Source organism: Pieris brassicae, chromosome 10 (assembly GCF_905147105.1).
Source record: "Pieris brassicae chromosome 10, ilPieBrab1.1, whole genome shotgun sequence".
Lineage (NCBI taxonomy): Eukaryota > Metazoa > Arthropoda > Insecta > Lepidoptera > Pieridae > Pieris > Pieris brassicae.
In genome coordinates this window covers 4,094,662-4,118,162 of record NC_059674.1, presented here as the reverse complement: position 1 = coordinate 4,118,162, position 23,501 = coordinate 4,094,662, and the positions used below count along the sequence as shown (strand labels likewise).

The 23,501-nt window shown below is 35.6% G+C and overlaps 2 protein-coding genes across 4 annotated transcripts in view; both read right to left on the bottom strand.

Annotated features, from left to right (window-relative positions):
• Positions 1–1,402: 1,402 nt before the first annotated feature.
• On the bottom strand, positions 1,403–14,918 carry LOC123715817. Of its 2 annotated transcripts, XM_045671140.1 has the most exons (9): positions 14,597–14,918; positions 13,311–14,316; positions 10,830–11,615; positions 9,655–9,806; positions 8,583–8,720; positions 7,964–8,210; positions 5,561–5,832; positions 4,209–4,391; positions 1,403–3,082 (listed from the first exon to the last, which is right to left on the bottom strand). In XM_045671140.1, the coding sequence occupies exons 2-9, from the start codon at positions 14,155–14,157 to the stop codon at positions 2,996–2,998; spliced, it is 2,712 nt and encodes a 903-aa protein (XP_045527096.1). In that variant the 5' UTR covers positions 14,158–14,316; positions 14,597–14,918; the 3' UTR covers positions 1,403–2,995. The 2 variants fall into 2 exon arrangements, with proteins under 2 accessions (XP_045527096.1, XP_045527095.1); XM_045671139.1 differs by having other exon boundaries at positions 10,830–14,316.
• A 681-nt stretch (positions 14,919–15,599) lies between these two features.
• The window catches only part of LOC123714882 (DENN domain-containing protein 5B), a 30,374-nt gene continuing 22,472 nt past the window's right edge, over positions 15,600–23,501 (bottom strand). For both annotated transcript variants that reach the window (XM_045669510.1, XM_045669511.1), the window contains 4 exons: positions 21,904–22,073; positions 20,600–20,782; positions 19,950–20,160; positions 15,600–19,251 (listed from right to left, as the gene is read on the bottom strand). In XM_045669510.1, coding sequence (XP_045525466.1) covers positions 19,074–19,251; positions 19,950–20,160; positions 20,600–20,782; positions 21,904–22,073 — 742 coding nt within the window. In that variant the 3' untranslated portion in view covers positions 15,600–19,073. The remainder of the gene's footprint in view (positions 19,252–19,949; positions 20,161–20,599; positions 20,783–21,903; positions 22,074–23,501) is intronic.

Here is a 23,501-nt window from a genome sequence, read left to right as displayed (position 1 = left end):
TAAAATGATTTTTTTTGTACAACATATTTATTGTATTGTACAGCGACTACTACGATGGCACAGACGACACATTCACACTATTCACGTGGAATAAACAAAATAAATTTACTTTATTAAAATTTGTTAAACTGAATATCTTTTAGCGGTATCTGGTACCACCAAATTAAATACTAATTGTCTTTTAAAAAATATGTATATATTATATAAAGTTTATATCATTTATTATTTGTAGAATCGCATTACTGAATAAGGTTCTTTTTTTAAAAGTTCTTCATGTGACAACTTAATTAATGATTTACAATCATTACCAATGCAGTATATATTTCTGACTGAAACCTTTGTGTCCATGGTTTATTGGTAACCATAGCAACGACCACGACACGTAGACCATGTTTCGTATTCAGGAACAGTCGGCGTAAATAAGACGTGAACGAAATTATACTACCATACATCATAATGGTAACCATAGTAACGAACACGATATCATTTATAAGGGTCGTGTGTCATCATAGTAAGTCTAGATTCATAACATCATTGCACACAAACATCAATATTTACACTTATTGCTGTTTAATACGTATTTTATAAGGCTTTTGTTTAGACCTAATAGTAGACCGTAGTACAGTAGGTTGGTTAGTATCACTCAGAGACAACTGAATATCAGTAAAGTTTCGTCAAATGTTTTATCGAATAAACGCGAATGTTAAATTAATCGAGCTTACTTTAAAAAAGTTGATTTAATCAGTGGCGCTACAAAATTTTTAGGTCTGGGCCTCAGATTTCTGTATCTGTTCTACGATAATTTGTCAATCTAATAGGCAAGTAGGTGATCAGCCTCCTGTGCCTGACACACGCCGTCGACTTTTTTGAGTTTTAGAGGTTTTCTTACGTTTTCGCCGTTCGAGTGCTGTAAAATGCCCACATGGAAAGTCCATTGCACAGCCGGGGTTGAACCTAAGACGTCATCTCACGCTAAAGCCTAGACCAACATTACTCTTTTTTTAATGTTAGGTTAAAGTTAGTTAAATTTAACTAAGGCTATAATTTAAATAAAATCGCGTTACAAGTCCAAAAATAATTTGTTATACTATTCGCATCTAACAAGTCGTAATTATTAAATTGCCAAATGCAATCTCAAACGACGAGTGGCAATTAAGCCTGTGTTGGATATATAAACTGAGCCTTAGCAAGTTTTATGATATATGTGATGTATATAAATACTATTAGAAAACGAATTAGACGGAATTCTTAGTGAACATTTAGTATATTTTAATTTTGTCACTATAAATTCAATTTTGATATTTTTTAATTTTCGCGTTTTTCATTTAAAATGCCGTATCTGTATTTTTTTTATTTATAAAATAGGGGGCAAACGGGCAGGAGGCTCATCTGATGTTAAGGGATAACGCCACCCATGGAAACTCTCAATGCCAGAGGGCTCGCGAGTGCGTTGCTGACCTTTCAAGAATTAGTACGCTCGGACTAGGAAGGACCCTAATCGAATTGTAAAAAAAATTGTGAAAATGAAAGTCGAATTTGTTCGGAAATACTTCAGTGTAATATTTTGGATCTGGATAATATCAGTGTAGGTGCAACCTTTTATGTCTATTCGTGATCATTTTCATAGGCAAGTAGGTGATCAGCCTTCTGTGACCGACGTATCGACTTTTAGTATAAGGCATGCCGGTTTCCTCACTGAGAGTTTTACTTAATTTTCAATTGACAAAGAAAAATTGTTTTTACGCGTTTTTCGTTTTAAATGCCGTATCTGTAATATTTTGATCTGGATAATGCAAGTGTAGATGCAACCTTTTAGGTCTAGGCCTAAAAGGTCTGAATCGTGATCATTCTCATAGGCAATTAGGTGACTTCCGTGCCTGATACGTGACGATTTTATGTATAAGGCATGCCGGTTTTCTCCCAATTGTTTCCATCACTGAGTTTTACTTAATCTTTGAATTGGCAAAGAAAAATAGATTTTACGTTTTTCGTTTTTAATCGAGTTTTGAGGTAAAGGAGAATTCTATATAGATTTTATTCTTGAATTTCACTAACAAACGTACTGTAATAGGTATTTGTGCAAAACAATTATACAAAATTCCTTTGCGCACTTTAAAAGATCACTGTACCACAAAAAATAAAGTATTGCTAGTGTCGAGGCGCGACTCCGCCTGCACGTTGTTGTGGCTTTGAAAAAGTATTAAACGCAAATATTCGTATTATCAAAACTTAAATCTGATTTCAACAGCTGTCAAATCAACTTTAACATGTTTGAGAGTGCTCAAGAGGAGATTGGGGCTCGAGATACCTTTTGGAATACGGTCCTAAAATTGTTGCTAGTTTCTTCAAAGTAAATGTATTTTTTTGTAGAATTATTGTTAAATTATTTAAAACCACCACTTAAGTGCGACTCCTGTATGTCAAATTATTTCACTAATAAGCGTTTAATACTTTGTCATACTCACTTAAAATTCATCAAAATCGGTTTAGCTCCAAGAATTGCAGTCTTACCAGTGTCATTATAATGCATGTTTTATTTAATTTTGAGGTACAGTCAGCAAAATTGGCACCAACTAACATAAGTAACAGCCTAAAGTGATGTTGGTATGTGATAAGTCAAATATGGACCAAACCAATAATTTATTCCACGTCAATTTCACCGCCAATTAAAACAGACAGACATACATTTTTCATTATAAACATAATATTAAAATGTCAGGCTTTTAAGTGAATAAAGCACGCACTTTTAAACTACAGTTTTGTCATACGATAGTTATTTACTACACGAATACTTTTCGGGCTTCCGTTTAATTCCGAATTTCCATAGAAACTATTCGATAGTCCGTGAAGATTTGCAAAAAAATATTTCCCCCCTAGAATCGGACATGGAATAAACTATGGTGGTTAAATGGCGTTATATTCAACTGTATATTAATCTAATTAAATGCTAGCGATGTCACAAATCACATATAAATTGTCCACGTTACATCGTATGTTAAATCATTTGTCTGGACATCGCGTGCCGCATTTTTCTTTCCCACGACTCTGCTTCCGCCCAAGAATGCCGCACGTCACGGAATAACTGAAAAAAAAAAAAAAAACTTTGATTATTATTTAATTCACAAATAACATGTCCAAACAGGTGACCTTAGCTAAATAAAAAAGAATTCATAAATTAAAATAAATAGCTACAATTTTTTTAGGTCTAGGCCTCAAATTTCTGTATCTGTTTCGTGATCTCGTGAATCTAATAGGCAAGTAGATGATTGGTTCTGGAGTGGTGATGATGATGGTTTCCTCACGACTTCACCGTTCAAGCGAATGTTAAATGTCACCACATAGAAAGAAAGTCCATTGGTAAACAGCCGGAGATCGAAACTACGATCTCAGAGATAATAGTCGCACGCTGAAGCCACTAGGCCAACAGTGTAAAATTCATATCCAATAAAAAATAAAAGCCAATACAAGAACTGAAATTATTAAAAATATTTAGAATAGCATTCCTGAGGTCGTAGGTTCGATCCCCGGTCATGAACCGATGGACTATCTATGTGCCCTTATTAACACTCGCTCCCACGGTGAAGGAAAACATCGTGAGGAAACCAGTATAAAAACCCAAACGTCGAAGACATACCATAGCAAGGGTTGCAGCAGGTCTTTTTAATATATTGACAGTTATTACAAAACAGTTTCGACCAGGTACAAATTTTCAACTGTAAAAATTGGCATCGAAACTTCATGGAGTATAAAATATTTGGTAACTACCGTCAATTAAAAAAAAACCCAACAATTTATTTTATGAACGTATAATGTTAATCTACTTATAGTTTAAGTTATTTTGTGTAAAGAGTCTGAGTCGAGACTTAGGGGCGGTACAAGTATTACTATTGTCCTTTGATTTTTTATTTTTTACACATATTACCCACACATTGTTTATGCTTGCAAACGAAACGCATTTTCGAGAACTCCTACAAAAAATGAATATTTTTTTTGTTTATACAAGTTTATACACTATTATTTTTGAGATATTTGGTTAGTTGCTGACAAGGGGCAGGAGGGGGGGGGGATAAATCTGCTTACGTAATACTTAAATGGCACCTTAGCGCTAAATCTCGTTTCAGAATCTTACCCCATGACTCATGGTCATCATGACCAGCAAACCCGTTTGGCTCCATTTGGAATGACTCCGTAAGGGAGGATACACTCACCTGGGAGAGCCACGGCTCATCGGCCAGTAGCTCATTGAGTATGGCAGTGGTATCTTTGCTGGGGTTCTGCATTCGCTTCTCGGCTACGCGTTTGCTGCATTCAGTGTACATCAGGTACTTCTGGTGGGATATCTTCGAGTACAATTGAACTCTGCCGCAGCAGGCCGCACACACTAGGAACTCCTGGAATTTGTGTTACAAATATTTTTAACTCATAATAAAGCTAAATCCAGCCTGTAAATATTGGAGAATATTTTAAAATTCTGCTGTGTGTGCTGCTTTCTGTGCTGAAAAGCACGCGAAACGTCGGAAAAAAATTAAAATTTAGCATTATGTAAATAATTATAAGTTTTTAATAATAATACATAGCTTCAATCCGTTCAAAAAGTGATTTTCTTAAATGTTTCTTTCTTTAAAATCTAATATTTTCAAGTGATACTGTCTTATTGAGAAAAAACCAAGCATCCTTTCTTGTCTTTTCCATCCTACCTTTACAGAAACAATTTGTTATATAATAGAAGAATCTCCTATACCATATATTGAAACTCCAATGAACAGTCAACAGTTCGACAGAACAGACAAGAACAAGTTGCAATGATGCCTCCGCACGTGTAGTGAACAACTATTTTTAATACAGTTAAAGAAAAATATAAACCATTTAATAAAACTATTTGCTTTCTTCTCTTCTCTCCACGCAATAAATTCTATGTTTGTAGCGACTGTGTCTATGTCTATGTCGTATGTAGATATGTAGCGACTGTTTGACTATTCCGGTACAGTGTTTTCCGAAGCATTTTGTGCAATAAACAACTAAACTAGCAAGAACATTTTTGGAAAATGGCGCCAACAGTAAACGAGTATAAGTAGGGATTTTTTTTGGTTATCTTCAACCATTCTGGGTAGGCAAATGAAACTATGCCCATATAGCCAAATCTTCAGTAGATTTTTTTTTGATATGTAATAAGATAACTCGTTGAATCAAATAATTAAATCTGATATTGAAACAAATTAGTAGCTTCATTTTAAAAATACATTAATCATAAAAGCTTCGTGGTTAGTTTCTTCTTTTTAATAGAGATTGTTTTGACAGTTGGGAAGGAGAAAAAAAAGCGGAAAAGGTAAAGAAAAAGCTCGAGTGTATTAGCCCCCATTCCGAACGCTATACGTCCCTGCAATACGCCACTTTTTGAGCAACTGTATTTAAAAAAATATTTATGTATTTTTAGAAGAAGGACTTACTTCGATAGCGCTTTCCAGGGCGGCTCCAAATCAGTACGATGACGTACATCGTACTGATTTGGAGCCGCAGGTGTCTTAAAAAATATTAACAATTCCAGTAAAGAGAAACATACCTTCTCATACGCCAGTCTTGCATCTGGCTGGACGGGTTCCAGCGTAGCAGGGTTATACGGCTGTCCGTAGAGCAGTAGTCTTGCAACTGCCGGCCGCACACACGCTCTACAAACACCATTTCCAGCGGCCACACTTAACCCTGGCCATGTGGCTACCGCCGCATCCAAAGACCGGGAACCATTACCGCCACCACAGACCCCACTTGACACGCGTGTTCTCATAGTCTCTGTGACCTCGTCTACCGTTTTCACGTTCGACAGGAAGTACTCGTCTGGAAATATTAGCAGGCGTGTAAATACTTGAATGTATAGTCCTTTTCTCACTCGTGTGAAAGAACGTGACAAAATATTTATACTCTGTGTTGGTTTGTTTATAAATAAGTATTAGTAGTAAGGGAGCATTAAACGCGCCGAAACGTTTCTGTATCCAATAGTAAACGTTACGTGACCAACCCCAGTGACTCTTTATACCTAAAACTTACCATTATGTGGTGTAAAGTACTGGAAAGTGGAAAATTTACAAGAGGGACCCCCCCCCCCAAAATACGTAATACTTGAATGCTCCCGAATGCTACGTTGATATTTATTAGCTTAAAATACTATGTCGAACAGTTTCACGAGTCATTTAATATTTTCGTAAATCATGCATTAATTTCATGAATGAGTTGCGTGCGCAATTTTTTGGTGAAATTAGTTTCATGCAACCAATTTCATGATGTATTGTGTGAGACTTGGAACTATTGTGTCGCACCTGTGATGTGCGGACGTGTGTATTTTGATGCCACCCTTCATTCGCATGATAAACACTTAAACCTACTTCCAGTTCCTAAAAAATGCGGCGTAATTTGAAGTTTAAGTTTTGCTGAAAACGCTTCTCGACATATCAATCTTGTTTAGATATTTTGTTAGACACTCACTCATTTAGACCACAGTAAAAAAATAAATAATTTTTTCTCAATCGAAAATAGTTTTTATAACTCTAAGGATCTTCATCTGTTAATTCAGAGAGTAGCTACATTGCATCCAAATGCATTCTTGTTAACCATCCTCAAATTCACCAACGTCGTTTTTATTAGGTAATAGATAAACATCTCTTTAGCTACATTGATAATAGAAAAATACTGGATTACTGTGGATTACACGACACTAATTATTTTACGAAATTACTTTCGTTAAACTGATTTCACGTGCATGCCTATTTCGTAATGTAATTCCGGCTCAATAGAAAGCCTATATAGGCTTTCATACATAGTGACAGGCTGATTAACCCGACAAATTAAAAGAGTTTCTAGTGGTAGGCGGAATTGCAAAGTAAATCTGAGAAAAAAACGTTTCTCACAGACACTGCCTTAACGATGAGAGATATATTTAGTTCTAGAGTTTTAGAGCGTGATAAGCCCTACAAAGACGTCAACAACAATGTCTAACTTTATATAATACCAAAAGTCCTACAACAACTATCTGCCTTTCTGTTCGTGAACTAAAAAACTACTGCACGGAATTTATCGTGGTTATGAGATCAATTTTAATGTTTAATTAAGAATGAAATATAAATGCATAATAAATATTATTTAAAATTCTACAAAAAAATATTACGATAATTAGTCTAATAATTAGTTATCTGATTACGTACTAAAAAAAAATTCAAATTCAACTCAAAATTCGGTAAATTGGTAATTAAGTGTACACAAGTGCGTATGAAAACTCAATGTAGGCCGATGGTATTGACATATGAAAATTTAGGTGCCTCTATACATTGGTCACGAATATATCTAGGTCCCGTGGAAACCTTTGCTAACTGAAAGATTAAAACTGGGGCTCGGCTTAGCGGATTAAACATTTATAACCTTGCGATCGCGTTGGTAGATACAGAAAACCATGCCTTCAAAATAAACACAGAAATATGTCTATGCCTCGTAGGAAACGGGACCAAAAGAACTGTTAAATACCATATAATATGGGTTTCCATAAGGTTCCCAATTAGTTTGCCTTATGAATCAATCTACATAAATAAAAATGAATCGCAAAATGTTTATAAACACAAATCGCACAGGACGAATTCGAGAATGTGGCTCGGCAATAATCACGAAATATCACAAGGTAGGTAGGTTAGGTATAGTAAGATTTTACTAGGTATAGTAGACTAATTGTCTACAATAGGATTTGATTATACTTTGTACCGGTACTTGAAAACAATATTATAAAAATTTTAAGATTTTTTGTAGGTACCAAAAATACACGTGATTTTTTATGGTTGGGGGGGTAGTTCTAATCGCCACGTATGGGGAGGGAGGGGTTAAAAATGTTAAAAAGACAACACGTGACTAATGGACAATCCTAAATTAAAAATATTAAGGCGAAACGATGTTCGCGTGGGCAGCTAGTTAATAAATATTTACTCACCTTGTTCCTGAAATATTTCTGTTAGGAAATTAGGGTCCAAGGCGTGTGATATTAACGTTTGTATATACACTTCGAAGTTCTCTTGATACATTTGGGTCTCAAGCATCCTCTTCTCTATGAAATGACAGTCGTCTCCTTGGAGTTCACTCCTCACTAACTCTACTATTGTTTCGAGGTGAGTTTGAGAACGAATTTTCACTTGCACTTGCGTGTATAATTTCTTGTTTTCGGGATTCCATACTGTATACTGAAAAGTCAATATTATGGGATGATTACTGTATAAAATTAACTTATGATGATAATAATTTTTTTACATACAAATAATGACATGTAATTCCACTCTAGGTATCTCTTTCTATTTTGTAGAAGATCCGAGGCTCAATCTAATTATGGAGCGTTCAAGTATTACGTTAGGGGGGTGTCTTGCAAGTTACAATGGCAATGTTTTGAATAAAATTAACGTGATTAAAAGCTTCAAGATATTTTAGCGACTTTACCCCCTTTAAGTTAAAAAGGTAACATAAGTTTTTACTGGGGGGGGGGGGGGTTAGAGAAAAACGTTATAGCTGGTTAAATGTGGAGGGACTCAAAAATCTCTAAAAATGCGTAAAAAAATTACCGTTGATATATTCCTGTACAAAACTTTTCCGTTATCTTCGAAGGGCTCGTACTTTTGTAATAGCGTTTTTCCATCTACCCTCCATATCGTAGGCCACATTTCTGCTAATTCATTTTTTAACGCTACAAACTCGCCAGACTGAAAATGTAAATTACATGTTTACCTCTAAATCGATAAATACGCAATAACAATGGACAATTTAATCCCGAAATAGAATTTGTAAATAAAAATAGGTTCCATACTAAAAAGGGGGCAAACTGCTTTATAACAATAGGAGTGCATGGATGTTAGGCCTTTAAGTGAACCGCTCTCACGTACGGCATCTGCATAACTCCGCTACTTATTTTTATACGGTAATAGGTTTAGAAACCATCATGATTAGTATTTACTAGACAAATATCAAATATGAACTATTTATATACAAAAATAAATAAAATTGCAGTTTATATGACAAGCGCAATAATTTGGTAATTAATTACGATATGACAAAATCAATTAACGATTTGATGAATGTAATAACAAAAATACGGAAAACACTTTCTGATAATTTCTCACAACTTTAACTTTACCATATAAAAAATCCGATTTAATTTATTAAAAAGAACCCAACTTATAATGCCCTCTTAAAAGTAATGGGCCTTCGATATAGAATGATGTTTTCCTTCACCGTACGAGTGTTAGACTCGCAACAACAGCATTGGTACACATCTGGGGACCGAAACTACGACCTTGCATGATGAAGCCACTGGGTTAACACTGCTATTGCTGCTAAAGGGGTCTTTTAAATAATTTTATTGGTCAAGAAGCGATAAGTCCAATTAAAATGTCTGTAAATGTACTATTTAAATAAAATATTTATTTAACGTATTTTCAAACAACGGCCCAGCAGATTTAGAGATTCCTAAGGTAGCACATACATAGCATGGGTAATCACCCTCTTAATTCGGTAGTACCCAAGGTGTTCTGATAAGCAGTCGAAATCTATGTGTGTTCCAATACACATACGATATTTCCACATTGGAAATCAAAGCCATACACAAATAATAAATAGCTAGAGATAATATGCAGTTACCTGATAAGGCATTTCTTCAATGGGCCGTGAATTATCTATTTGACCGGTATTGGGAATTTGTTGATGAGTTTTAATATTATGCAACTTCCGGTTTGAATTAGCATCATTTTCCGTCGATCCGTAACCATACCCCAAAGCACCAGAATGAGCACCTACTAACATAGAAACTTGTTAAAAAATATTAAGTTATTTACAATAAAAATTAATAAAAATATATTACCTGCAATCCAAGATATTAACCTAAATTGTTATATTAAAAATTATAAAATTGCAAAAATATGGCGGGATGGGAAGGGAAGGGATGGTGACGAACTTCACCAATGTGGATAACATGTGCACGTTATACCATGTTACGAGTATTACAACATTTATTTATTCACTAATAAATAACGCATTAACAATGGACATGTTATCCTAAATCGGCGAATTGAAGGGTGCTACCAGGAATAATTACAAACTAAAATTATGTAACACAATAGTCAGTAATATACTCGCATTTATTTTATGATTTTCCTCCTATTATACAAAAGTATTTACATAAAATATTGAGAATTGTGCAGAAACAAATAACAAATAGAAATACAAAACGTATATTCCGGGCATGTCCTTCTAAATACATATTTTCTCAGCTTAACTGTCAAAGTATTATGCAGTTCATCTTCCTTATAATATAAAATCACTTTGCTAACAGCGAAATATGAATACACTATCATAAGTACAAACTAAACCGAATACTGTAAATACAATACATTTTATATTTACAAGACACCCACTGGTATCAAACCCATAGAAAAATATACCACATTTTTGGAATTATTTATGGTAGCACCCCTTCAAAAGCGAGTATGACAAGAGTCACAAATTCTACAATTTACAATTAAATGGCACTAATAACGTGTCATAAACAACAATCATGGTGAAATCTTGTTACAGAGTAACCCTAAAATATCGAACTCTAAGACAGATACATCACATTTTACCATAGAAACTATTTACAGGCAATAATAATAATAGATTTCATCTAATAAAAATTTTACATATCACAGTTAAAGTGTAACAAGTTTTCACGTTTAGCTGCCGAGGCAGTTAGCTTGCTCCTGTCATACAAGCCTCAGGGCTAGTTCTTCACCATCGCGCTCTACTTCTCAAATGGAAATCTAGTAAATTGAACGCACCTTCGTCGGGCTGGTGCTGGTAATAGTACTGCTGCTGCGGCACCGGCTGCAGCGCAGGCGCGGGGGCCGGGGCTCGGGGTTTCTTGGCCGAGGCGGGCTGGGGCGCTACGGCCGCCGACGGAGGCGCTTTGCTCAGCGCCGCGCGCCCTTTCTTCGCCTTGTCGTTCAGCGGCGTACTGGGCACGTTCAGCACAGGCTTGTTCATCCGTCGCGCTTCCTCCTCAGCGTCGTAGGCGGCCTCCTCGGTGCCGTCGTACTTTCTTTTTCTGTCCTTAGTCAAATGATAATATCTCGGGTCATCCAACTCGACGCCTTTCGCCTGCGAACCCAACAGGTTCGACTGAGCTCCATGTAGCTGATTAGCACCCAATAAACCCGCGGCGTTCATACCCGCTGCCGGACTCATCACCGGGTTGTTCAGAGCCATCCCGGCATTCAGCACGCTCGAGGAGGCCATGGCGCCATTCGCACTTTGAGTTGAGTTTGCCTCGCATGGGTTTTTTGGGACTTCGTTGGGATTAAATGCCTTGTTATTGACGGTATTGCTATTTGTGTTCGTTCTCGACCACGTAGATTTTCTAGCGCCTCGGCCGGCCGGCGGAGGAGACGTGTCGCGTTCTCCTTGTAAAAATTTTAAATAAGAAGCCATGAAGCCCGACCCCGGGCCCGTGACGGGAACGTTGAATTTTTTTTCCATTACTTTCGAAGTAGCGTCTTGCGAGGCACTGTTAAGATTCTGCTGCTGTGAAGTGGGTGCTACCGTCGTCGAAGTGTTAGCGCGTTGTTCTGCAAGGAAACCGAGTTCTTCCTCTATATTGGGCACTACCACCTTGGGCTGTTCCTCCTCACGAGTTTCAGGAGTTGAAAACGATGACGAGGAAGCCGAAGGTGGAGTTTCACTGAATGAAGATAAAGGTGTTAACTCCACAGAGGATTGGAAGTCAGGATGGGGCCCTAAGTGAAATGGGGGGAAATATGTTAATGCATGACTGTGCTGCATTGCCAAGGCTTGATGTTGGTTAAAATTACTAGCATGTAAAGGGGCCTGAGAACCAAAAGCTGATGTTCCAGGGAACATTTTTGGAGGGGGTGGAGGAAGGTTCCATCTCTCAAAGTCAAAAAAGCTGCCATTTTGCTGTTGATTATTTGTTGAACTATGTGCTGGTGGCGGTATTCTACTAGCTAAATAGTCAGCCATAACTGCGGCATTTGTAAGTTCATTTGAATGTGGTATAGGTTTTTCAGTACTTTTTCTTCTGGTAACTTTAGCTACTGGAGGAGCACTCACTACAGGTGTTACAGTTTTACTTGGTTTTGATTCTTGTACTTGACAACTTTGTTGTAGGCTTTGTAAATTCTTAACTATACTCATAGGATCACCGCGACAGCTAGATAAATCCTGTAAAGCTACATTATTACTATCAAAGCAATTAGGTTTTTCACTTAAGCCTAGGGTCCTATCCAAAGAATTTTGAGATTGAGACGTTGTCTTTTCATTATGAGTATTACTTTCTGATATATTACTATAATTAGTAGAGCTTCCACCGTTATTACTATTACTAGCAAATTTTCTTTGCCGTTCTGACTCCCAACAATTGGGTGCTGAATTTTGGTTACGGTCATACCGATTATCATTAAATGACTTAGCTTGTTCAATACCTAGTGCTCTTGTGATAACTGAAGGATAGGCAACTTGACTATTTTGAGATGGGGGTCTGGATATAGATGCATCTAAAGGAGATCTTGGTGCAGCATTATTTACTTTACCATAATGATCTCCATGTTGTGGCGAATGAATAGAATTCATAGGACTGTGATAAATGGGATAAGCAGGGCTAGACCTGTGACCTAAAGGTGAGGTTTGTGGGGCTACTTGCAAAGGACTCTGTCGTTTGCCTGCACCTATACAATCAGGACCGTTTTGAGAGCTACTACTAGAATAACCAGTGTCAGTGCTAGAACTGCTCTTAGCTCTTACATGATAATCAGTTTCAACGTTATTACCACTTTGGTAATGTCTGAAACTGGAAGTCTGGGATGATGAGTAAGGAGAGTTACCTATTCTATTTGACTTAGAACTTCCATTAGCACTGTTATAACTTAACCTACCGGGAGCATCCATAATTGAATAACTAATAGGAGAAGATTGTGGCTGAAGTTTATCGATAGATTCACAACTCTTTCTTTGTTCACTGTTAATCTCAGGATAAACTTTACTTTGTGCTTTAGTTTGAACCTGGGGAGCCTTAGGCGTGGGAGATACAAAACCACTACTAGTATTGGTTGGTCGGGATGGTTTCTCACTACTGGCACTTTTGGGGGATTGGGAATTATATATGGATGCAGGGCGAGTTGAATTGGAAGATGAGGAACGAAAGTCTTTTGTTGGAGGGGTCGAGGAAGAGGTTACAGGTGGAGTTGACACAATACAAGTTTGTTGGGAATGAGCACTTGAACTTGCAGAACTTGAATATGACTTACTTCCCGCATAATCCTGTTGTGTTGAAAGTCCACTTTTAGAACCACTTGTACTATATGAATTGTCACTTTGATTTCCGTAACTTGAAGGAGATTGGAAAAATGTTGAAGGTGCTGAAGATACAGGTTGTTTAGCTGCAGTTGCTGGAGAGCCCGACCTGTTCGTTTGTTTACCAGCATTGGTAATTTGTGAGTTTATGTGATTATTTAAAGTCTGAGCTGCAGCAAAATGGGCATTAAAATTTTCATAAGTTGCCCCTGATTTTGTTGTAGCTGGGCTGGGTGATGACGGCACAACACTTTCATGAGGTAGAATTCCAAATGGACTTGGTAGTTGATTATTGCCCTGCCAACTTAGGCCTGCTGTCCCACCAGGAGTTGTAGGCTGATCAAAAAATGAAGTCCCTTGTGCGGCAATTGCCTGATGAGAATAGTTCTCTCTTAATGAGGATAGTTCAGTTTCTACAGATGACTGCTTAGAAGCCACAGCAGCTTGAGCTTGCGCTATGACTTGGCGGTGTTGTAAAGAAGAACTGTAGTGTGCTGGTTTAGGATTTGCGTGGTGAAATAATGGCGAGAAAACAGCATCATAACTTACAGCTGGTGGAGACAAAAAACTACTAGGATTAAATGGTGATGCAGTAGTAGAGCCCAATTGGCCTGCAAGTGATGCAGTTGTATGAGCTGCCTGCAGTAACAATTGGCTTGTGGTTGAGGGCACCGATTGGCTGCCTAAACCTGTTCCACTGCTTGCCAGGTGGTGATGAAAATCTCCACTTGCAGCACCAGCCTGAACACCAGCTAGCCGATTGTATGAAGCATATGCTGACCATGGTCCTACTGGATCCATTACCACCTCCGTCTTGTTATTGTTTTTTTTATAATATCAATATAAGTCCACACTTTCATCCATAATTTAAATTACAAATGTAAAATTATCAAATACCACTAAATGCAGCACTTGTTATCATCTTTTTAGATATTTCCTCTATGTACTTGAATTGCACTCCTGAAAAGAAACAACATGTCATTAATAAACAATAACAATGATGGGCATCTTATAAGAGACAAATTGTAATGTATATTTCGGTGTTTATTCTTCGAAAACTTTTATAAAAAATAAAACTGTTTATACAATATATCTGTTATGACGAAGTAAGTAGACGATGAATCGAATGATAATGATAATTTGCCGCTCATACAGTAGCGTCAATGCGCTACAACATACTTACATCCAGGTTATGGATCGTTTGTTACAAATTTAAATACTGAAGCTTGAGGAAACGTACCATCTCTATAGTTTTGTTATAAATAATGTCAATGTGGTTTCAGTGGACGCTCACAAAACAGATAACATCGTAAATATGGCCTCGACTAGACTCTTCTTGTGCTCGTGACGACGGGTTTTGTCTATTGTGAAACGGAGAAGCACTTGAACCGTCATAAATTAGTCACAAAACTGTCACGTATTATCTATACTGCGTAATAAATATACGTCGCGGTTCTTATTGTTATTGAACGTTTGAAAACTGCTGCTACTTTTATTTACAAGCAGAAAAATTACAACGTTTCGCCTTTCACATTAATCGCCGCCATCTTACTTGTCTTATGTCGAATGAAAAACCGGACAACAAGCCGTACAGCGCCCTCTACATGGCAATAGTGTTTTTTTATTTTTTTGACATATTTTATTTTTATCTGTGGTAATATTACAGACACAGATATACAGATATCTTCTATATGAACAGAGTGGTTTCATATCACAGATTGTGAAAATAAGTTGATGTGTAATAGTTACTTTGGTATAGAATAAAAAAATAACTACATACAGTATTATGTTCATTGTTAATATGAAACGAGGGTTTTAATTATATATTTAAATAAAGATTTTTCACCAGTTTATATATATATATATGTCACAAAAAGCGTTTGTCGTTATAAACTAACCTTTGATGTGTAAAAAGGCGTAACTTGAATTATATTTTATTATTCAATAGAAAGCCGGGACAGCTTAATGGAACATGAGTACATAATGCTTACCATGCACAAACAATACAGCACACACAAAATGGTTATATACCTACAAATTGCGATATGTATTTTAAATTTTCATGGAAATACTATTACTACTACCATTTTAGATAAATTTTGTTGTTTGAGAAGGGTTGAATAGTTTTTTAATATTATAGAGCTAACTGTTAAAGACTTCACTGTTTTTAATAAAACAAAAAGTACCTAATTAACACATTTATTATAGGTTATAAGTATTTACGTTACAGCAAAATAACGCTTTCTAACTATACTTTTTAGCCACTAGGTATGCTCTTTGGTTCCGATAAGATACATAAAAAGAATTTTAGGAAGACTTAGATAAAGTAATGCAAATTTCAAAAATATTTACGATTTGCTTATGAATTATTTTTGCCTTTCAAACTATTGATATATATATTATAATATGTACCATAGCATTACACAAGTAATCATGGGAAGTAGATCCGAAGTTTTCTATTAGCCATGCCAGCCAAGCCGAACAAACCTACTTTTTATGCTATGAATCGTTCTTTAGAATCCGAGCTCTATAAACAATTAATTTGTAATTGAATTTACTTCAGAAAACAGTATCCGTAGAAAATCTGTGGAATCTATTGAAAAATACTTACAATAAGAAGAAAAGGTACTGTATTGTACTATACGACCAAAAAATATTGTTACAATATTTTTGTTAACGTCATTGTACAATATTTCGTATATTTTATATTTCAGGATAATAAAATACCTCGTCTCTCATAACTGATGACCGTGAATATACGCTGTCAATTAATTTAATATATAAGAATTATTTTTTACGTTTACACAATATAATCGAGTTCCGTGAGATCTGTGCCGTCAAGAATACAAAACAAAATCCATTTTATAAATATAAACATAAGATTTTTTTTTCAATTACTTATTTATGAAACAAACATTATGAAACATATTGGGATTTTTATGTTATCTATACCTGTACCACATATAAATACAGGCTGTTTATTAAAAATATTAATTAAAAAAACATTTTCATGCTCGTGTCAACAATTCTGACACATTAATGACAAATTACATTATTATTAGCTTACAAAAGTGCACCATCTTCTAAACCGATTTTTTTTGGCTTTGAAGGTGGTTATCGCCATTTTTAACAATAATGTAAAGAAGCTTAAATAAACCGATACAATTTCATATATTAACCCACGTGTCAACATTAAACCACGCCATCTAGTAGACAGTAATATAATAAACTACATACAGTACAAAGACGATTTGTCAGGAAGTTGAAATGCTCGCGGAAAAGGCTCTTTTTAAGTGGGTTTTGACTGTAATGTAACTCATACTTGTCGTAACAGTCACTTTAAAATCGCGCCATCTGTAGGATACTATCCGAAATAGCAGAATGTAATGTCCAGATAATTAACTTAAATTAATAGACAAACCTTATTTTAATAAAAGAATTAAGAGCTACAAAATTGTGGAATCAGAAATTGTATTTCATTTTGGCACATGAAAACGTAACTAGACGGATATAATGAAAACAGCACAAATTGTTTACAATAATTGTGCAGGACGGCACTTAATATTACATTATTCAATATTAAACAATTAAAAAAACTAAAAAAATAACAATAATTTATAATTTCATACACAGCATTTTTTGTATACATTGTCATTTTTGTGCTCTCCCTTTCTATTGTGCGATCTCTATTGTATTAAGAGACAAAACATCATTCATCAATTCATTGGTTAAGTAAGTTAAATATATAAACTCGATCATAAGAGAGCTTCATTGCTAAACAACATAAAAAAATCCCGTTGTGGTTCCCGTAACCAACGGGATATGAAGCGGACCTTCTTAACAATAAATTTTAGTTTAGTGTTAACCCCAAGACACACATTAGTATTAACTTCAAACTACTTAAAACGTCACGTCACTGTTTTTGGCGTTGTTGCCTGTGGCATGTGACGTTTATTTCCATACCAAAGACAACTCAATGTCAAAGTGCCTCAGCCACACTATTGAGTTTGGCTTAGCTATTTTAATTGGAAATAAATTAATTCTATAAATATAAAATATATTAATGTTGAGTCATGGTTCCCATACACTGGCAAGCAATTAAAATATCACTTTAAAAAAATTGAGATGCTTGCGTTCATTAAAGAAACGAACATAAAATAAATTAATGCTTTAGTAAACAAGGCTTAGCTGGAGTAATTTATCCGGAGTTTACGTACACCACAGATACAATTGCAGACTAGTCTTTTGTCTTAGATTGCTTCAATTATTTTAACTTATGGACGATATGTTTCATAGCTACCTCGAAAGTTTTGTGTGAAAATTTAATAGAAGACTCTAACAATAAGCAAACAAAACATAAAGTTCGTTACTTTAATGAACTTACTAAACGAAATAACACAATAGCACGATTGTGATATGTCAAACGTGACATATGACACATGTCGTACGTGAGACGTCATTGACCAATCACATTCACGCAAAACACTTTCCTTACATCATTTGTATTCTGAATCAAATAGCTTAAAATATCTTTGGTTTTTCAAATAACAAAAATAAAAACTAAAATAACCATGTTCAAAAATCTTATCCTAATAAATCTAAAATCTTTTATGAGTATCGAATATAATATCGTTTTCTTAAGAGTATTTTAGATTCTTTGCATGCAATCGAACGTATAACAGATGCCTAAAAGCCCCTCAAATATAACAGCTACTTAAATTTCTTTTACGCGGATTTCGTTTGAATAAAAAAAAATGATGTGAAAATTGTTTGTTCGGACGTCCATTCGATTTACGCCCCAGTTAAAATGGCACAGCCTTTGTCGCTAGTTGGGGCTAGTTGAGTCTCTCAAACCCTCCTTCTCATTTAAACATTCCAATAAAAATGGTTTGAATTTTGCACCGAGATTTGTCGTCATAATGTCTCCGTCTGTTCCAGGGCCCAGAGGCACAAACGAATTGTTTAAATCTGTTATTAACGTATGCAAACTTATACTTAAAGCGATAAATTTGAGCAGCCTTTATATTTGATTTGACTTTTAACCTACTATTAAGATAAGAAAATATAAATAATATGTAGACAGTAGGACATATTTCTCTTAAAATTTCTAAATTTTGAGGTAAAAAACGTAGGGAAAATTTAATCATCATAATTTCTGTCTAAACTACTAATAATATGCCTAAAATAGTTCAATGTTTATCACTCTCACAACAAAGTCTTAATAAAAATAAAATACATGATTAAAGCACTAAAAACAGATTCCGGAACGAAAAAATATTAAACAATTTAATAAAAAATCCCTATTGCAATTGTATATGAATATAATGCGTTGCGCAATTGCGCTGACTAAATTGCGCTGGTGGTTCAACTCTTAAAGCTTGACAAATGACATGTCAGTTTGACAATTTATTTTTGTTGTTTAAAATTTCACATCGTTTTCAAGTATTGCATTGTAACGCAAACTATTCATATATAGACTGGCTGTTTTGACAATTCTATGTTAGCGATGGTGATAACAAATTGACGCGTAGCCGTAAACGAAGATCAAGTGTCAACTGTCAGCCCCATATGTCATTTGTCAAGTTAGCGCCACGCGCTTTTACACATTCATGTAAAAGCTATCAGTTAATGTAAGAAATTTTCCATCTCTTACTGCAACTAAAGCAATTTCTAAATCTGATATCCAATTTCACTGAGAATGACAGGTTCCTTTAAACTTAAATACCTTGAGTTAAAGAGTTTTCTAGAACAATATCAAATTCATCGAGCGGTTCCAATATTTGCCTCAAAAACGTAAGTAAACCACGCTTACGAAGAAAGCTTTGTTCTTCATACATCTCTGTGGTCACGCGGGTCATTGACATCGGCACAAGCATTCTATGAAGCCAATGTTCACTGAAAAGTATAATTTTTTTAAGTAATACACTTGGACAGGGGCTGCATTTTAGAATGAACTTTTTGACGTGACAACGTCTTATAATTCGATGGAGCCGGCTGCACGCACGAAAAAACATGACTCTTGCGGCGTGACCTTGCTCTGAGGCGTTCTATTTAAGGCTTAAAGTGCAAGCGAGAGCGCGCAACGAGCGACAAAGAGGCACAATCGGCCTCCGCGTTCGGCAGCGTACAATTTGTATTGTATATGTATCTTTCATTTGCCAGACATATTACTTCTAAATAAAAAATGACATAATTGTATTTATGGGTACAAATAAATGTAACTCAATCAAACAAATGAAAAATGCAACAAATTCCATCAGTATTTTCTTATGACGTTGTCACGTTCAACTATCGTCAGTAAAGTGACTACAGACAAGCAATTTTTTTTTATTGACGGCGAGTTTGATGTAAACGATAATTTTAACATCGATGGCAACACTCTGCCCGGAGTATGACAGGATAAATAAAATACGCTCTCATTTTGCGTACAAGTAAAGTTAATGCTAGTTTATATTTAATACTCTCACAATTAAGTAGATATGATTGAGAATCGTCAATGTAGATGATTTTTAAAAGATGTTGAATAGGTCTAAATTGTATGACCAAGATTTATTGTGAATGACAATTCTTAAATTTGGAAACCAAATACTTACCGCAAGCTGAGACAAACAAATAACTGAAACTTTCCATCCTTTCCCAAGGTCCTTCCAACCGAATTGATCTCGTCCATTAAGTGGCAATAACACCTCCATATAGCTCTGTGCTCCTGGTCCTGCCGGCAATTGTACGCAACGCCACAACTCTTGTTTCCTTGTAAATTCCCCTCATCACACAAGCTCATCTTGAATTCGTCTTTCACTCTCACTGTTAAAGAAAATACAAAACCTGATTCTAGAAAGATCGAAAAAAAGTTCATCTTTACGCCACAGAAAGGTGTATTTCTAGCATTGACATAGAGTATCTAGGTGTTTTATATAACAGAACGTAAACAGGCAGGACGCTGATGTTAAGTGACACCGCTGCCCATGGACCCATTGCTAGAAAGCTCGCGAGTGCGTTGGCGGCCTTTAAGGAATTGATACACTATTTTCTTGGCGAAAGATTGGGTTTGGAAGTTCTTCGGTAGCGAACATTATTGACATGTACAATCCTATAAATTAGAATTCAGGAGCTTAATATAATATACAAATGGGTAATCTAGATAATGCTGTATATATAGAAAATCCAGTACATATATGAATTCTATTGAAACACTGCAAAATTTATGAAAAAAGTTAATTTATTTTAGTTGCAAAAAACTTACTAAAATAATCCCAAATAAAAAGATTCTTCCCGAACAGTCTTGCAGATTTGAAACCACATAGAAACGCTTGCTCCAAACATTTAACCAAGCCATTCTCGCCACACAATAACACGCTGAGCGAGTTGGCATCTTTCTCACGCTTTGTTTGATAATGCCATTTAACTATCGCATTAACGCAATCCCCTAGAATATTAAGAACCAATGAAATATACAAAATTGTTGATCCTTTGTTAGTGCAGACGTATATCCGTTATAGATTAAATTACCAAAACACACGCACAATAACTCGTAAATGATGATTATATTGATTTTATACGTCCGTCACGTAGGACAAAACGATTTATGACAGATCATTCGAATCGGTGAAAGTAAATAATGTCTTTAATAATACTATTCAGAAGTTTACTTTCGCTGAAATCTGTTTTTTTCGTATTATATATATTTAACATGTAAAAAAAAAGTTTGTTTACGTGTTCGTAAGTGTGGTACGCCATAGGAACTAATTCAGACGTTAGGATAAAAGCACAGTCTTTAAGGGCGCTCTGAAGGCAAAGGCTGCGGTCTGAACACGAAGCTACACGAAGAAGGGAGCGACAGAGACGGACGTTTTCCCCGTTTAGCATAACTATGAGAGACGGAAAACAACGCCAGCGCCGCCAACTACGAACTAAACTAGGCACACGAAATCCTTATGGTCTGCGCTTCTATTCTACGTCTGAATTTTATAAATGTTTAAAGCCTTAACTGAATTAAAATATAGCAATTTGTGTAGGTCACTACACCTGAAATGGTTTTTAAAATCAAATAGCCTAGAAAGATTTTATTTTTGTATTATCATTATATGTTTTTGTATAATCTAGAATTTTTCACATTTCTAAAAAAAAAATTATTATTAAATTATTTCTATCTCTCTCATAAATATATATTTTAGCTTCCTAAATTAAGGATGTATTATGTATGTACTATAGTGCGTCAGCCATAATACATACTTGATACATCCTTGGTTTTTTGTTCTTTCTCATATTGTTTTATGTTCCTTAATGTTTCCATTAAATTCATCATTCCATTAAATTAAGTTCATCCTGAACCGGAAAGCGATAAGGCTGTTCGCTCCCTTATATTATTGTTAAAAGTTTCCTTTTGTATCTAAATGAACGATATTTTATTTAATTTTTAATACGATAACCATACAAAGTCACGCTTTAGCCTTCGTCAATTATGATGTAATTCTAAATATGTATTGTTAAACTATTTAATATAATTACAAGTAGTTAGAAAGAAACATACAATCGTTAAACACTTACCAATCATATGTTGTATAGTAGAGGTTGATAAATGCGTTGTAGTAGGTGAAACGGCCGCTTGCGCATGTTCACTTTGCCTGGACTGACGTTGCCGAGATCTGGCTGCTACAAGCACCCTCTCAGTAGACCCGTCATCTACGCCAGTCCCTAGCCATCTGTTGCATGGGAACCTGGAAGGTAGGAGCATATCATGGAGTCATATTTATTCAAAGGAGAAGGTTACGGGAGCGAGGTGCTTCTATACTATATCGACAAAGGTATATTGAAAATTTTTACCTAATCAAAACACCTGCCACTATATTATTAGGCAAATGCTGAACTGTATGAAAACTCCTTAACCAATTGATGAAACTCGGAATATGTAATGATTCAGATCATATTAATAGTTCTAAGAAAATTGTTGATAAACCTACTCGTACACGTTATTGCACACGTTAAATGCCCACATAGATCTCCATACTGAAATATACGTATCGCAAACTGAAAACTTGCTTTGTTTTAAATTCCCTCAATTTTTATATTCCACAATAAATATTTTTTTTGAGCAGTGTTGGCTTAGTAGCCGCAGCGTACGACTCTCATCCCTGAGGTTGTAGGTTCGAGCCCCGGCGGTGCACCAATGGATTTTCTTTTTATGTGCGCATTTAACATTAGCTTGAACGGTGAAGGAAAACATCGTGAGGAAACCGGCTTGCCTTAGACCCTAAAAAAGTCGACGGCGTGCGTCAGGCACAGAAGCCTGATCACCTACTTGCCTATTCAATTCACAAACGATCATGAAACAGATACAGAAACCTGAGGGCCAGACCTAAAAGGTTGTAGCGCCATTGATAATTTATTATAAAACATTTTTTTTATTGGAAATAAAAAAAATCGAGTTAAACGTTGAACAGTTCACATTGTATAAATTCCTATATTTTTCGTAATAGAACGGTGCTTCCCTAGTGGGTTAAGCATACGACCCTGAAGCGTTTGGAAAATTCCAGCGGTTTGGGTAACTAACTGAACGGAACGGAAAGTCACCGTGACCACGCACGCTGGAAAGCACGCGAAACCTCGGATTAAAATTTAGAATTATGTAAATAATTATGAGTTTTTAATAATAATACATAGCTTTAATCCGTTCAAAAAGTGTTTTTCTTAACTAACGGAATTTTGTTCTTGTACACAATTGCTCCTACGTCAGAAGACAAGAAAGCAATGGCTATATTATTTCAGACACAAAAGGCTAAATAACATTTTTCGAAGAAACGTATGGAATCTGAGGCCAAGACCTAGCCACTGGCTAATTATCATTATAACTATTATAAATAAACCCGAAAGACGTTTCCCTGTATGTACGTTAAATACAAAACAATCATCTTGTAGGTGATTAGTACGTGTCGTAATGAAACAGTGAAGTTCAACAAGGACAGTTGTTACACGTTAACGTCATGAAACAATAATATGTTCTGAAAAGAACAGTTAATTGGCGTTATCCTAAGACCACGATATCGAACTGTTCTGAGAACACGTTCGTACGCTTCAACGGCTGCGCGCAGAAAAGGACCAACTAAAAAAATTACTATTGGATATCAATCCCGCACCTCACTAAGATG

Bases quoted from the DNA above. Each gene is read 5' to 3' on its own strand.
- LOC123715817 (XM_045671139.1), bottom strand. From the start codon at position 14,157: ATGGATCCAGTAGGACCATGGTCAGCATATGCTTCATACAATCGGCTA. The intron at 8,721-9,654 runs GTAACTGCATAT...TTACATTTTCAG, and splicing joins TTGAAGAAATGCCTTATCAG to TCTGGCGAGTTTGTAGCGTT. The intron at 3,083-4,208 runs GTGAGTGTATCC...TTTTTTTTTCAG, and splicing joins ATGAGCCGTGGCTCTCCCAG to TTATTCCGTGACGTGCGGCA.